This window comes from Ursus maritimus, unplaced genomic scaffold (genome assembly GCF_017311325.1).
Source record: "Ursus maritimus isolate PB19 unplaced genomic scaffold, ASM1731132v1 scaffold_8, whole genome shotgun sequence".
Lineage (NCBI taxonomy): Eukaryota > Metazoa > Chordata > Mammalia > Carnivora > Ursidae > Ursus > Ursus maritimus.
Window position 1 is genome coordinate 27,766,817 of NW_024426996.1, and position 16,647 is coordinate 27,783,463.

A 16,647-nucleotide genomic window follows, 5' to 3' on the forward strand; every position below is an offset into this window, starting at 1 on the left:
CTTTCTGTCTGTCAAATAAATAAATAAAATCTTAAAAAAAAAAAAGTATCCAGCTAACTTCTAATTACTGTTTTGGAGTGAATGAATAAATCAGTTATTTAGAAACTACAGTTAGAGGTGAGGAGCTCTTAAGTGTTGATACTTGTTTTGACATCCTGCCCATACACTAAAATAATGTGTTTTCAGATTTGTTTTCTTTCCCCCAATAGATACAATTGTTCATGTGAATCTAGTATGTTTTTCTTTTTCTTTTTTTTAGATTTTATTTATTTATTTGACACAGAGAGAGAGACAGACAGTGAGAGAGGGAACACAGCAGGGGGAGTGGGAGAGGAAGAAGCAGGCTCCCAGCGGAGCATGGAGCCCGATGCCAGGCTCTATCCCAGGACCCCGGGATCACGCCCTGAGCCCAAGGCAGACGCTTAACGACTGAGCCACCCAGTCACCCCATCTAGAATGTTTTTCTTAACCCCAAGTAGTTTCTAAGTCCTATGATAGTAGAAATTAAAATGAGAGTAAAATTTGATAGTACAGTAATATTATATGTTCTAGTGTCTGGCACTTTGTTCATGTTAGACATTCAGTTATGTGCCAGCCTTTAATAATTAGTTTTCATTCTGCCCCCTTTTGCTGTTAGCTATGAAATCTGCTTGCCTACTTATGATCCTGAAGCATTTCTTTAGTGCCTCTCAAAATTCTAGGAGACCCTTAAAAAATTAGAGAACTGAGAACCAAAAGTAACATATTTGATGTTATATATATATATATATATATATACATACATATATATATGTATGTATATATATATATATATATGTTCTTGGAACCAACCCTGCCTAAGAGACAGGAAATTCTAACATGTTGTGGCAGAGGGTAGGGGGATGCCCTGTCCAAAAGCTCAGGGCTTTGTTTACTTGTTTGTTTGTTTGCTTGCTTGCTTTTTGACACTAATTAATGACAAAAACTTACAGAAATACTGCAGTGATCCAGTTTTCTGTTGAGGCATCTCAAATGAAAATCATTTCATGGGTTTATAATTCCGAAAGCTGTTACTAGATTATCAAACACAAGGTCTGCCTTAATGCTATCAAATTAAACCATGGTAACTTATACATCTAGTCTCTGTTTCAAATTCCAATTTTATGTTTGAGTTTATAAAATAACTGAAAGCAATTGGATTATGTATATTTTATGTATGTCATGTATAATATGTATATTTAAATCTGGTAACTTGGTTAATTAAGGACTAGGAGAAAAAGTTGACTTAAGGTACAGTTGGGACCTTAAAAGGCTTTAATTAATTTCTCTTCCTTCTCTTCCCTTCATTTACTGTTCTAGGTACAACAAATGTCACGTATTTGATTTGAAAACTTTATTATCTAGGAAATGAAGTTGAGAACCCCTATTTAAACATTCTTAACGTACCCCTGACTTGAAGTTATTATTAATCTTCATGTTTAATTTTATAGAGTAAATGTAAAATAAAGAGTTACTGCATCAAAGCATGGCTTTTGGGGGGATACTTTGGAGGAAAATACAGAAATCGGAGACATACATCTCTGTCCAGTGCAGCATTTAAATTTCTGACTCCAACCGCAGTTGTGATTGTTTTTAGTTTGTTAGCTGCCTGGAGTGTTATTTTAAGAAAGCAGAAGCACCATCATTTGCACACTCCTTACAGATCACACACCTTAACCCTGACTTTTTAGCTTCAGTTTCTCAAAAGACGTGAAGTCAAGATGAAGAACCATTTGCTTTTCTGGGGAGTCCTAGCCATTTTTGTTAAAGCTGTTCTTGTGACAGGTATGTGGTATTCTGAAAATTAACCCACGTAGAAGGAAAAATGTAATACAGATCTGCTCTTCAGATGTAAACGTTTATGTTTATGCTTTGGTTAGCTAGCTAGCTGGCCACATTTTCTAACATGCCTTAGTCTTTATATGGGCAGTGATCTTTATGCAGAGAAAACTCATTGTAATTCTTTTTATTCTTTTTTTTCCTCTCAGTTGTTTGCATTCTATAACTTAGAGAATAAGAAAATATAATTTCTGGAAAGTATTGATAGCTATACTTATATAAACACTCATTTTGAATCTTGAAAATCAGTAATCCTCTCCTTGAGTATCTTAAATGAATAATCTGGAGAAATGAAGTAATAATTACTATAACTACAATATGGGATGCATTGGGATTTTACTTCCCCAGAGAGACTGATGTTAGTTCTAACAACGTTCCTGGATCTGAGCCTACAGATTTAGTATGACACTTTAACAATGTTTGATGTTATACAGGTTGCCTATGACTTGATGGCGTAACTTTGGTTATTTTGTTTACTAACCTTTCAAACTACTGTAGAAAATGGAATACGCTCTGAATATAGATGTAATAATTTTCATCTAGAAGGGTAATGAGTTAGAAGTGATAGAATTTGGCCTGATTGTTTCTAACACTTACTGAGCTTCTTATTTCAGAACAGGGTATGTTGTAATTAAGAGTAGTCATTTTACATATACTTTTATACTAATTTAGCATTAGAAATAATGCATTTCTAATAATATTTAAACACAAAGATAGTAGTATTAAAACATGTACAGTTTATGTATCTCTCTATATATAAATAGATATTTATGAACATGTTTGTATACCTGTAAACATATATGAAAACATATATAAAAGATCTATCACTGAGTACATACTATTTTCCAGGCATTATGCTGACTGCTTTACACATACTATTCCATTTAATTCTCACAGTAACCACTTGAGGATAGATACTATTAATACTTCTAACATATAGTTGAGTCCACTGAGATTTAGAGAGGCGAAATAACTTACCTACAGTCACACAGCAAACCTGTAGAACCCAGGCCATCTGACCCTATAGCCCACACTCCTCACTTCTCTCGTATTCTGCCAGTATTAGAGAATCACCTTTTAGTATACTCACTATGTTCATATCTTGTATGTGTTGTTAAGTATATTTTCTTATTTGTTTGAACTGAATTAAATTTAACAAATATTTATTAAGCACCTGCTATGTCTCAGGTATTCTTGGAATAAAGCAAGGCACAATCTATAACACAGGTTTATTTGGAAAAATATTACCTGTAAGTGAGAATGTTAGAAGCTTTTAAGTCTTGGTGAATTGCCTGTGTTTGTATATTTCCTGGTAGATATATTAGACTGCCTAATATTTTTATATAATAACAGTAAAGGGTAATAAAAATTAATAGTTTTTTCCTAGGTTTCTGGTAAGAAAATAAATTATATACTATAAATAAAATATAGAAATTTTCTATTTAAGACTTTAATAGTCAAATCACTCAACTCAATCTGTATTTTTGATCATGCATTACACATTCATTTGCATTTTATTGAGAAAAACATTTAATAAAATAAGACAAAATCAGAGAGGGAAACAAACCATAAGAGACTCTTACTATAGGAAACAAACTGAAGGTTGCTGAAGGGGTGGTGGGTAGGAGGATGGGGTAACTGAGTGATGGGCATTAAGGAGGGCACTTGAAGTAATGAACGCTGGGTGTTATACGCAACTGATGAATCACTAAATTCTATCTCTGAAACTAATAATTCACTATATGTTAATTAATCGAATTTAAATTAAAAAAGAAAAAAGAAAGATTTAAAAGTCATGAATATAGGAGCAGGGGAGAGGACACATTTAAGTCATCTTATTCTTTTCAAAATGTTAAAAAGAGTTATTATCTTGAATTCATAATGTTTCTTCTCCAATGCTCTACAGACTTTTATCAGAAGATGTATTAAGAAGTTATGAGTAATGCCATAATAATGCATTGTAAAGTACTTCTAACAATTAGAAGTACAAAACAATGGTCTTAAATGTTTTTGTAATGACTGTTATCATCAAGACTAAAATACAATTATGTCCTCTGTGCTTTGGGACACCTCTGAAATAATTAGGCTTCCAGTTACAATTATATCTATCCTAATCATTTAACCTTTGTAACTTGAATTAATGTGCTAAATATTTTTTTCAAGTTGAGGCTTGCTGGGAGGAAATTTTAAAGGTCATTTAGTTAAAATTATAGAAATAAAAACCATATTTAATGGGTTAATTTTATGGTAGTGGGTTATAAGTTTGTTTGTTTTAAGTACCCTACATTGAGTAAAAGCTAACACCGGTAAATTCTATCAAATTCGGTGTTCTGGTTGGGAAATTGTACTATAGTTTTGCAGGATGTTACCACTGGGACAAACTGGGTAAAATGTACATGGATTCTATCTCTAGTATTTATTATGACTGTATGTGAATTTATAATGATCTAAAAATATTTAATTTAAAAACAAGACAAAACAAAAACATATCAAACATCATTATTATTTAATTAGCACTATTAAATTAAGTTGTTATTGATTCTTCAAATGCCTGTTAACTGATCTAAGTCCAGATAATAAGCAATTTTCTTTGTTTATTTCTTGCAACACTTACCAGACCTCTTTGTCCAATATTCAGATTAGACAATAAATGTTGATACTCAGAGTTAAGGCTTTAATGGTCATCTGTGTATCCATTCACTTACTATTTTTTCTATAAACGGCATATTATATTAAATACAACTTACATCTCACAATATTTTCTAAATTGTTTTTGCAAATTCATAGCACTTTACATCTATATATGCCATATCTTTTAAAATAATTCTTATAAGAAATTTTAATAAATATAACATTTTATTTGATTGAATCATATGCCATGATAACCTGATTGCTATAAAAAGAAGAATATAATTAAGTTTTTGAAAATTATAGTAGAGAATATTCAAAAGTCTCACAAAGTAGAGTTATCTTGGGGAAAATGTGCCTGTTGTTAACTCTAATCCAATCTAAAGGAGAAAAAATATATATATATAAATAGGTGTTCAGGAAGGATGTGACACTTCAAACCAGGACTTATAAAGGCCAATGTTATTTTTTGTTCACTTTTGAATAATTACTTTGGTCTGAGAGAAATCTAGTCTAGATTTTTGATTTCTGTATCATGTAGTCATTTGGCACTGATTTTTACGAGGCTACATTATTCAGAGAGCTGTGCCTCTATTCGTTTTCAATGAAAACTAGAATTCTTTAGCCCAGGCTCCCACAGACTGGGCCAAAGGGAAAAGAAAACAGTTTGTTTGGAGTGCATTTGGATTTTGGATTTCCTTCACAATGCTGTGAGATTCCGCTTAGCATTTTAGACTAGGAAAGAGGACAAAAATGGAGAAAGCTGAAACTGATCAACCGTAAAACTTAGTTTTTCTACTGGAGAAAAGATAAATTAACTCCATAAAAGTATAGAAACAGAACTTTCCCCTTTTTCTTCTTAATATGTTTTATCTTTCAAGCCCAAGATGAAGATGGAAGGACTGTTCTTGTTGACAACAAATGTCAGTGTGCCCGGATTACTTCCAGGATCATCCCTTCTCCCGAAGATCCTAATGAAGACATTGTGGAGAGAAACATCAGAATTATGTATGTGGCACTTTCAATTTCTTTTTTTTTTTTTGTGTTGTAAGCAAAGATACTTTCTGATATTAGCCATTGTTTGAATGTATTGACTGTAGTACCTATGTCTCTACTCCCTTTTTTTTTTTTTTTTAAGAGAGAGAGAGAGCAGGGCGCAGAGAAGGGCAGAGGGAGAGGGAGAGAGAGAATCTCCATGCTGGGCATGGAGCCTGATGCAGGGTTCTATCTCACAAACCTAAAATCATGACCTGAGCGGAAATCAAGAGTTGGTCACTTAACCAATGGAGCCACACAGGCGCCCCCCCACCCCTCTTTTCGATGTGTAGCACTTACATGAATCTGTTTCCATAGATAATTATGTATGTATGTATGTATATATACACATAGACTTTATGTGAGGATTAAATATGCTAAGTGGACAAAATTAAGTATGCTAATGGACAAAAGCATCTAAGATAGTGTTTGAAAACCCACAGTAGATACTCATACATGTTTATTATCTTATCTTTCTCATTATTTAAAGCTTTTTCTGATATTACTAGAGCCTTCACAATCTAATAAAGAATAGATTCATTCATTTGGCAAACATTTATTGAGGGCTACTGAATGCCATTGAGGATTGGAGCTGGTGATACAACAATTTATATAAAACACAGTCCATGCTGTCAAATAATTTACAGTCTAGTAGGGAACTTTAAACTGTTTAAAAAGCAATTACAATACAGTATTGTAAATGCTATGACAGGAATAAGCACAAGATGGGAAATGGTTTTTTTTTTTTTTTTTTTACAATTTTTATTTATTTATTTGACAGAGAGAGACAGCCAGCGAGAGAGGGAACACAAGCAGGGGGAGTGGGAGAGGAAGAAGCAGGCTCCCAGCGGAGGAGCCTGATGTGGGGCTCGATCCCAGAACCCTGGGATCATGCCCTGAGCTTCCGAAGGCAGACGCTTAACGACTGAGCCACCCAGGCACCCCAAGATGGGAAATGTTTAAAATATAGCAAATTACTGTGAAATCTGAGTAAAGAGTGTTACTGTAGAGTGATTTTAGAGTGTTATAGAGTGCTAAATGTACTAAATTCCTGATGAAATAGTAAGTACCATCCCAGCAATATACCTATTACCAAAAATAGCAATATCTGCTAGTGTCATTATTTTGATTTATTTTCTTTTTTTTTTTTTAGTGTTCCTCTGAACAACCGGGAGAATATCTCTGATCCCACCTCACCAGTGAGAACCAAATTTGTGTACCATTTGTCTGACCTGTAAGAGATTTTCTTTCATGCTAATATAGATATGGAAGTTAATAACTTTAAACTTGTTAGTTTCTGAAAATATGGGGTATAAATGTTTCTGAAAATATGGGGTATAAACATTTACCAATATAATTTGAGCTTTTGAATACATTAATTTCTATGTTAGTTATTGGATATCATAAATTTATAAAACTTTATCACAGGTAAAAGTTAGCTATGAATTCATTTTAAATAAGAAATTACTGCCATTAGTACAGAAGGGCCAATTTGTCTTAATGGTTAAATAATTGGATTTCAGACATACTAACATGGAGGTGTTTCTTTGGAAGCTATGGAATCCAACATCAAACAATTTCTTTTTCTTAAAAATATTCTGCCTTCCTTGTCACTATAAAGAACTTGTTTAATCCCAGTATAGAGGTGGGAACAAACCTAAGAGAGTAGAAGTTGCTGTATGGTATAGACGAAACAATCATATTATCATATCGTTAATTGTATTGTTCACTTTCAACTAATTTTTATATATTAAAGGTTGAAAAATCCCATTAACTATTCCGTATTGTAGAGTAGCTGAGGTCTGAAAGGAGTTACAAGCAAGAGCTAGCTAATTTTGGACAGAAACTAATAGTTACTCAGATTCTGAGACAACATTTGATGGGGATTGTCTAATGAATATTTTTATTTTTCAGCTGTAAAAAATGTGATCCTGTAGAAGTGGAGCTGGGTAATCAAATAGTTATTGCCTCCCAGAGCAATCTCTGTGATGAAGACAGTGAGACCTGCTACACTTACGACAGAAACAAGTGCTATACAAATCAGGTGCCATTTACATATGGCGGTCAGACCAGAATGGTGGAAACAGCCTTGACCCCGGATTCCTGCTACCCTGACTAGTTAAGTCATTGCTGACTGCACAGCTCCTTTTCTTGAAAGGCTCTTCATTTTGATCCAGAAAGTTAATATATTTACTACCAATGAATTTGAAATAGTGATTTTTTTTGTTAATATAAAACTACCCACAAATAGAAATAGTAACATTATTTTTATTGAAATTATTTTTCAACTCTATGTTCTCAAAGTATTGAAATCTCTCCTAATCCTTGCCCGAAGGGGTATACTACCTTAAGAATACAATTCCTAGCATTTAAAAATAGACAAGAGGAGAAAATTTCACTTTTTTTTTTTTTTTTTGGTCTTGCCTTGGAGAGCCAGAGCTTTTGCACCTTCTGCACTATTCCCTTTTTAAAAAGTATTACTGTGCAGAGAAAATTTATATGTAAACATAGGTCAGTTACATGTCTTCACTAGAAAATTGGAAAACATGTTTTGGAAATATTTGCAAAAATAATTTAAAATGGGACCTCCATTTATGAGACCAATGAGCCGAAAGTGACATAATTAAATGCATAATTGAAAAATATATTTTGACATAGTACAGATTTGGTGGCAGATGATACAGACTTTTTTTTTGATAATCAAGATAGTGTAAGAAATTCCCATTGGAAATCATCTGTGTTGTAACTGAATCTAATGAAATATGTATCCAAAATATGTATTCTCTAGCACAGCTTGTACAATTAAATAGATTCATAAGCATATACCCGTGTGAGATAATTTATTGAAAAGTTTACCCGTGTTAACTTTGCTGCATGTAAGGTAAAATATAATTTATTACTGATGAGTAGTTTATAAGTATGGTATAATTATGCATTAATCGCTGAATTCATACATGTACATATTTGAAGTAGCTTTGTCATTTAAAGCTAAAATTAAATTAAGAGGCAAGGTCCCTCTTGACAAACATAATGTTTATCATGGCGCATAAAACTTCTTATGGCGGAAAGCCAAGGCCAACTGACATACATATCCAAGGGTTCTGTGGAAAGTACATGCTGACTCTGGATTTAAAACAACGGGAGGCTGATTAGTAAAAGTCAGTTTCCTGAAGAGGCATTTTTCTGTTGTTGTTGTTTTTTTTAATGGTAACAGTAATTTTTCATAACTTCCATATAACTGATTATTCAGTGTTGGTTTGTTGTTGTTTTTTGGCAGGGGGATAAAGCTGGGACATGCTCATGCTTCAGTAAGAATTTTGATGCACTAAAGACACATTATTCTTGACTAATCTAGTGCGTGGTTTTAGCCAAGTTTTTGAATTTTATCTAATCAGTAAACATTTATTAAATATTTATCACATGCGAGGAACTGTGCTACAATTGTTGGTGATTCAGCTGTGATAAGTGCCCTCAAAACAGTCAACACCACTCACTCCCTAGACATCTGGTCAGTTGTCATCTTCTCATGAAGCTCACCCTGTTTTTAAAAATTGCAAACTCTAGGGACGCCTGGGTGGCTCAGTTGGTTAAGTGTCTGCCTTTGGCTCAGGTCATGCTGGATCAAGCCCCATGTCAGGCTCCTTGCTCAGTGGGGAGCCTTCTTCTCCCTCTGCCTCTGTCACTCCTCCTGCTTGTGCTCTCTCTCTTTGCAAATAAATAAATTAAAATTAAAAAAAACCCTGCAAACTGTATTTCCTTATCCTGGTTCATTTCTCCCCGTGTACTTATCACCCTCTAGCGGACTATATAATTTACTTATTTATCATTCTATGGTTTCTCTCCCCCACTAGAGTATAAAGTCTACAAGGGCAGGCATTTTTATTTTGCCCAGTGATGTATCCCCAGCACCCAGAACAGTCCCTGGCACATTGAGGTGCTCAATACATATTTGTTGAATGCATGAACATGAATCCAGCTTACTTGAGGAGACAAGACATATGCATAAATAATGACAATCATTTGACAGAATCTCATAAAAGCAAACAAATAGGGTCCAAAGTGTTACGAGAATTTATGGGGGACTTCCTGTTGGGGAACGTGATCAAAAAAGATGTGACCACTGATTGACCCATGAGCTGGACTCAGGCACTTAGAGGTTTCTCTCCCCCTCCCCTGTCTTTGGAATGTGGGTTCTGCTAGCCTTTCTCGCTCCTGGAGGCTGCTGTAAGGACATCTCCTTGAGATAGTGATGTGGTGTTGAAAACACCTGCATGGTATACATGCCTGAGCCCAGTTAAGGCCTCTTTATAAGATTTTAAGATTTGGTAGGCAGGTGTGGGGATCCATTCATCCTGTTGCCGCCCAAGACAAGCCTCGTATGTAAGTTCCCTTCGTTATTATAAAAATTGCCACCTACCACCATGGAGTGGCCTGCTTTTTTGGTCTCTCCCTGACCTCTGTGTCAAGGGGCTAGTTTCAGATTATACCAGGGAAGTTCCTAAGAGGCCTGTGAAACTACATTTCTGCCCTCCCCCGCCCCCAGTTCTATCGAGATATAATTGACATATAACACTGTATAAGTTAAGAGGTACAGCGTAATGACTTGTATACGTATCTATTGTGAAAAGATTACTACGATAAGTTTAGTTAACATCCGTCACCTCATGCAGTCACAGAAATTTTTTTTCCTCTGTGATGAGGATTTTTAGGGAAGACTCTGTAGAGGGTCCTCTGCTCTTTCCGCATCCTTGCTTTAGTTTTTCTGCATACTCAATAGAGAACATTTTTGGGGGACACCGGGGTGGCTCAGTCAGTTAAGCGTCTGTCTTATGCTCAGGTCATGATCCCAGGGTCTGGGGATCGAGTCCTGCAATGGGCTCCTTCCTCAGCGGGGAGCCTGCTTCTCCCTCTGCCTGCCGCTCCCCCTGCTTGTGCTCTCTCTCTTTCTTTCTGACAAATAAACATATACAATCTTAAAAAAAAAAAGCAAGCATTTTTGGCTATTGTGGACATTGCTGCCATAAGAGACTCTTAACCAAAGGAAACAAACTGAGGGTTGCTGGAGGGGAGGGGAGGTGGGGGATGGGGAAACTGGGTGATGGGTGTTAAGAAGGGCACATGATGTAATAAGTACTGGGTGTTATGTAAGACTGATGAATGGCTGAACTCTACCTCTGAAACTAATGATAGACTATATGTCTATATGTTAATTAATTGAATTTAAGTAAAAAGAAAACATTTTTGTTATGTTGCAGATTCTTTTAAGACCCTTATTCCAGTGTTAGCCTCATTAAATGACAGCTGAAAGAGAACTGCAAACTTACAGTTCTGTAGGTTTTCATTCTTTCAGCAGTTCAGTTAAACTCTAAGACCCAGCATATTTTTTTAAATGTTTTTTTATTATACTATGTTAGTCACCATACAGTACATCCCTGGTTTTTGATGTAGTTCGATGATTCATTAGTTGCATATAACACCCAGTGCACCATGTAATACGTGCCCTCCTTACTACCCATCACCAGTCTATCCCATTCCCTCACCCTCCTCCCCTCTGAAGCCCTCAGTTGTTTCTCAGAGTCCATAGTCTCTCATGCTTCATTCCCCCTTCTGATTACCCCCCTTTCTTTATTCCTTTCTTCCCCTACCGATCTTCCTAGTTCTTATGTTCCATAGATGAGAGAAATCATATGATAGTTGTCTTTCTCTGCTTGACTTATTTCACTTAGCATTATCTCCTCCAGCGCTGTCCATGTTGCAGCAAATGTCGAGAACTCGTTCTTTCTGATAGCTGAGTAATATTCCATTGTATATATGGACCACAACTTCTTAATCCAGTCATCTGTTGAAGGGCATCTCGGCTCCTTCCACGATTTAGCTATTGTGGACAATGCTGCTATGAACATTGGGGTGTATATGGCCCTTCTCTTCACTACATCTGTATCTTTGGGGTAAATACCCAGTAGTGCAATGGCTGGATCATAGGGTAGCTCAATTTTTAACTTTTTAAGGGACCTCCACACTGTTTTCCAGAGTGGCTGTACCAACTTGCATTCCCACCAACAATGTAGGAGGGATCCCCTTTCTCCACATCCTCTCCAGCAATTGTTGTTTCTTGCCTTGTCAATTTTTGCCATTCTAACTGGCGTAAGGTGGTATCTTAGTGTGGTTTTGATTTGAATTTCCTTGATGGCTAATGATTTTGAACATTTTTTCATGTGTCTGTTAGCCATTTGTATGTCATCATTGGAAAAGTGTCTGTTCATATCTTCTGCCCATTTTATGATTTGTTTATTTGTTTCTCATGTATTGAGTTTGAGAAGTTCTTTGTAGATCTTGGATACCAGTCTTTTATCTGTAGTATCATTTGCAAATATATTCTCCCATTCCGTGGGCTGCCACTTAGTTTTTTTGACTGTTTTCTTGGTTGTACAGAAGCTTTTAATCTTGATGAAGTCCCAGAAGTTCATTTTATCTTTTGCTTCTCTTGCCTTTGGAGATGTGTCATGAAAAATGTTGCTTTGGCCAATGTCGTAGGGGTTGCTGCCTATGTTCTCCTCTAGGATTTTGATGGATTCCTGTCTCACATCGAGGTCTTTCATCCATTTGGAGTTTATCTTTGTGTATGGTGTGAGAGAGTGGTGAAGTTTCATTCTTTTGTATGTAGCTGTAAGACCCAGCGTATTAATAACATTTTGGCCACTTACCATGTGCTAAGACACCAATCTAATTGCTTTATTGAGCATTAACTCATTCAATATAAATCCAGAGCAGCTGCTGGCTCTTAAATGAGAGTTGTTGAAGAAAGATTGAAATCCTTTCATACGTTTGCTTGTATCAGTGGACAATTTAGCAGGGGAACACTAAGGAATCGGCGTAGGAGAGGCCGCTCGGAAAAGAAGACTCTTGGCTCTTTGCGGGAAGCTCATTTGACTGATGGCCCTAGTATGAATCGCTGTGTTTGTGTGAGAGGTCCAGGAGCTCCTGCTCCCAGCCAATAGTGATCGAGTGTGGCAAGAATACCAAGACAGGCTCATTTCTGGGAGACACAGGACTCCCCTGTTGGGTGACTGACTTGGCTCCCCAGTCAGCTTCACTAAAGATTTCTTGGTACTGCACCACCATTAGCCATTACCTACCCAACCTTCCTTCCTGTCCTCTTTCCACCACATAGGTCACGCCTGCATCAGGGTCTGATAGTTCTCCCAGTCTACTTGGGCTCCCACCCATATCCTCTTACAGGTGTTTTCCCTAATAAATCTCTTGCACCTTTAATCTCTTCTTGGATTCTGCTTCTGCAGGGCCTAAATTAAATTAATAAAGCCAATTATGAGGTATCTGATTTAACGATGGTGATATTGAGCATTCTTCACACGCCAGGCAGTTCATTTATGCCATCTCATTTAATCCTCACAATAACACTGTGGGTGTTACTTTTATATTGTAAATGAGAAAACCAACGCCGTGGGTAATTAACAATTTGATCAGTTCATTAGTCTAGTAAATGGCAATGAAAACTGAATCACTGCTATAGTCCTAACAAATATTAATAGAAGCTCTTTGGTGATCATTTATTCCTTCTATAACATTTCTCACAACTCATGAAGCATTTTGAGGTTAATGTGACCAATTCGTCGACCTGTCAAAAAAGTCAATTATGTTTGTACTTTTTGTCCTTTCTTTTTAGTTTGAATTAAATGGATATTTTTACAAGACAGGCATAAGTGGGTATTGTTGGTGAGAATGTTTTCTTTCTGTAGAGTTCTTGACAAGTTGGCCATTTACCTAAGTGAGCACACTCAGCACCAGTAGAGAAAAATTATGTTAATTAACAGTGAGAGTAATGCCTTTTTGTACCAAGCCCTTAGAAACCAGTAGACCCAAGCCAAGTGTTCAGTTTTCACTTTAAGGCTATTGTCATTTCTAATTGTTTTATATAACTTGATATTCAAAATGAATCATAATTACAGTACTGCATCATACATACACCAATGTATACACATTCATAGTCAGACGTGCATGGACTCCCTAACCTAGAAGCAGTGGGATAGGAGAATTAACCTTTGATATATTTCCCAGGTCTTGGCTTTGGGGTGGCAGTGTAGTATAGTAGGTAAATCCATGGCCCGGGTTGAAATGCAGGCTATACTTAGTGACTGAATGACAGGTCACTAATGGCAAGTTTGTTGAAGCTAAGGTTGAAAAATGGGAGTAAAAATATCCATCTTACAGCTTTTTTAATACGAAACCCCAATATACATAATGTATGTATATCACTTAGGTCAGCTGGGGTAGCATTCACTAACCTGTAAACTGCAGTGGTTTTTGTGTGTTAATTGTTTTTTGGCTCTTCTTTCTGCCCAGGCAACAAATCAGGGAAATATGTAAACATGTATTAGATCAGTGAGTCTCAAACTTTAGAATGCATGAGACTCACCTGGAGGACTCATTGTAACAGATTGCGGGACCCCACCCCAAGAGATTCTAATTAAGCAGTTCTGGGATGCATCAGGAGAAATAGCATGTCTCAAAAAAAATTCCCAGGTGCAGCTGCTGTTTGGGAATCGCGTAGGAACCACAGCGTGAACATTCAGAATCTCCATTGCCCCCTGGTGGTTGATTTATGAAATACAACGCATATACGTTTTAATACATCTTTCGTTTAGTGCTCGAAACTGCCCTATGAAATAAGGACTGCCTTCATTTTACAAATGACAAAACTGAGATACGAAGAGATGAAATAATCTTCTTAAGATTTTCATATAGTATATGGAGAAATTATAATTGGATCCAGGACTCTCAGACTCCAAAGCCAATGCTCTCATTCAGTATGTTATCCTGTCTAAAATACATTTTCAGACCATTTCCCTCAGTAATTCCACTTCTGAGGAAATAATAAAAAATATGAACAAAGAGGCATAAAGATATTTATCACAACGTTATTTATGATAATGAAAATTTTAAAGAAACTTTACATCTAGCATCAAAGGGAATGATAGTATAGGTATATTTCTGAATATTTCACAATGAAAATGAAGTGTAAAATATTTTTAATTGTATGGAAATTGCTTATATAATGTGAAGTGGGAAATGTAAGCTATTTCGTAAAAGAATTACTTTAAGATCCCTGTCCCCTATACACACATATGAAAGAAAATATGACAAAATATTAACATTAGATGGGAGGACTATGTGTTATTTTTGTTTCTTTTTACTTTTCATTAGTTGCCAAATATTCAACAGTGAGTGTGTATTTTGTAATTAGAAAAATATTAATCATTATTAATTTTTATTTTATATCAATTACATTAAAATTTGGGAAATTCTGAATTCCTATTCATTTATAAAATGTATTTAAAGAATAAGCGATGTTTATTTAGCCTCCATTCTGTGCTCAACACAGTGCCAGGTGTTCTGAAACATATGCAAGAAGGTTGAGAACTGGGCCACACTTTTTAGGAGTTTTCTTTCCCTTTCTATAGGCAGAACTAACAAAGGAAAAAAGCAATATTAAATATAAAAGATGATGTGCTGTGAGCCCTCAGGGAAGCTGGGGATGTTGGGGCTGGGGTAGTCTTGGAGGAATATTAATGAAATAGAATGGAAGTAGAACTTTCTAGAAATACAGGAGTCATGCAGAAACAGGATGAAGTATAACATGAATGTAGGCTTGGCCTGCTCCTCTTTTTCTTTGTGTTCTCTATTTCAATTACATGCTTCATTTATGCAAATCCTTTCAAGTTGGTAATGTCAGTTTTTTCAGTGGTCAAGACCTTTCTGTTCCTACCCTGGTGAGTGTGCAGTCGTCCCTTACTTATAGGAAATAGCTTAGCACTTCGCCACTCCAACTTTGGTCTGCCAATTGGCTAATTCATCATGACCGGGGGGCACGTTCATAATACAGAATCAAAGGTCTCACTGCAGAAAACAAAATCAAAATCTGCATTTTAACAAGATTCAGGTGCACATTAAAGCTTGCATAATGCTGGTACAGCATGTGACACTGTCAGAAAGAGCCCGAGTTCTCTGTTGGAGAGACAGCCGCCAGTGTGGTTTTATAGCTAAGGGACTGACAAGGTGCTACCCAAATAAAATTTCCTACCATTACCCTGTTATCCTTCTGTAAATATGACATGATTAGCTTCACTCTTCGAGGGTGTGCTGATTGATTTGGGAGGACTGCATATTAGCAACATTTGGGAAGGAATCTTTTTGCCAAGTTAGCCACAGCCAACACCTGCTTTGTGCAGTGCAGAAAGGAATGAGGCACGTTTTTTTTGGAAAAGCTCAGAGGAAATTACTGTCCAAGTTCTGAGGAAGCACAGACATGGAGGGTGCTGGGTCTTCGGGCAGAGGACCTTGTCCCAGCAGGTGACGGGGCACTGAGGCCCGCTTCATCAATTTCACAATTTTGTCTCGATTGCGTCCCTCTCTATCTGAGGTGTTTTCCTCTGCCAGCATGGAATTTTGTTTGTTACCAGCTGAATCTTGTTTCTAAATGTCATTTGCTATGAATTTAAAGTGAGAGGAAATGTTCAGTGGCTGTTATTATTGGGTTAGGGGTGAGGTGCAGAGGCAAGGAGGAACAGGTGGCCAAAACCAAAAGCTATATTCTGCTGTGAAGTGGTGATGACCTGCTTTCCATCAAGTGTTGTTTTCTTCTGAGTTTTCATTGGGAAGTTGGCCTGAGTCACAATGAAATCCTTGAGGTTTTGTGAAGGAGGGACAGAGCTGTTGATTTTAAGTCCAACATTTCTAGTTCCCCTTTTGGTTTTTAGAAATGAAGTTTGGTTTCCTGAGGGAAAGATGGACCTCCTTTAGGGTCTTTAGGGTCATGACTGAAAGAGAGGGGGCTAAGCAAAGGCAGAAATGTGCCAAACCCAGCAATAGAAGTAACTCAAATGTCAGATCTTATGAATTTTCTTTAAAAATGTATAAAGTTGAGACTCTGATAAGAGTCAAAAGTAAAACATGTTCAGGGGATCTGAAAACCAGAGGAAGAACCTCCATGACGGTGGCTACTAGGCCAAGTTTTCAGAGGTAGCTGTTCCCACATTTCATCATCTTACTTTGCTTCCTACTTAACGTGAACAAGTGTAAGATCTCCCCTAGCCAACTGGATCTATGGCC

The 16,647-nt window shown here is 36.4% G+C and overlaps 1 protein-coding gene across 1 annotated transcript; it reads left to right on the forward strand.

Annotated features, from left to right (window-relative positions):
• Positions 1-1,649: 1,649 nt before the first annotated feature.
• Positions 1,650-8,343, forward strand: JCHAIN (joining chain of multimeric IgA and IgM). Its single transcript, XM_008693184.2, has 4 exons — positions 1,650-1,803; positions 5,367-5,493; positions 6,674-6,754; positions 7,435-8,343. The coding sequence occupies exons 1-4, from the start codon at positions 1,740-1,742 to the stop codon at positions 7,637-7,639; spliced, it is 477 nt and encodes a 158-aa protein (XP_008691406.2). The 5' UTR covers positions 1,650-1,739; the 3' UTR covers positions 7,640-8,343.
• The last annotated feature ends 8,304 nt before the right edge of the window (positions 8,344-16,647 follow it).

Coding starts and splice junctions, on each gene's coding strand:
- JCHAIN (XM_008693184.2), top strand. CDS start 1,740: ATGAAGAACCATTTGCTTTTCTGGGGAGTCCTAGCCATTTTTGTTAAA. Junction 5,494..6,673: donor GAGAGAAACATCAGAATTAT/GTATGTGGCACT, acceptor TTTTTTTTTTAG/TGTTCCTCTGAACAACCGGG. Junction 6,755..7,434: donor GTGTACCATTTGTCTGACCT/GTAAGAGATTTT, acceptor TTTATTTTTCAG/CTGTAAAAAATGTGATCCTG.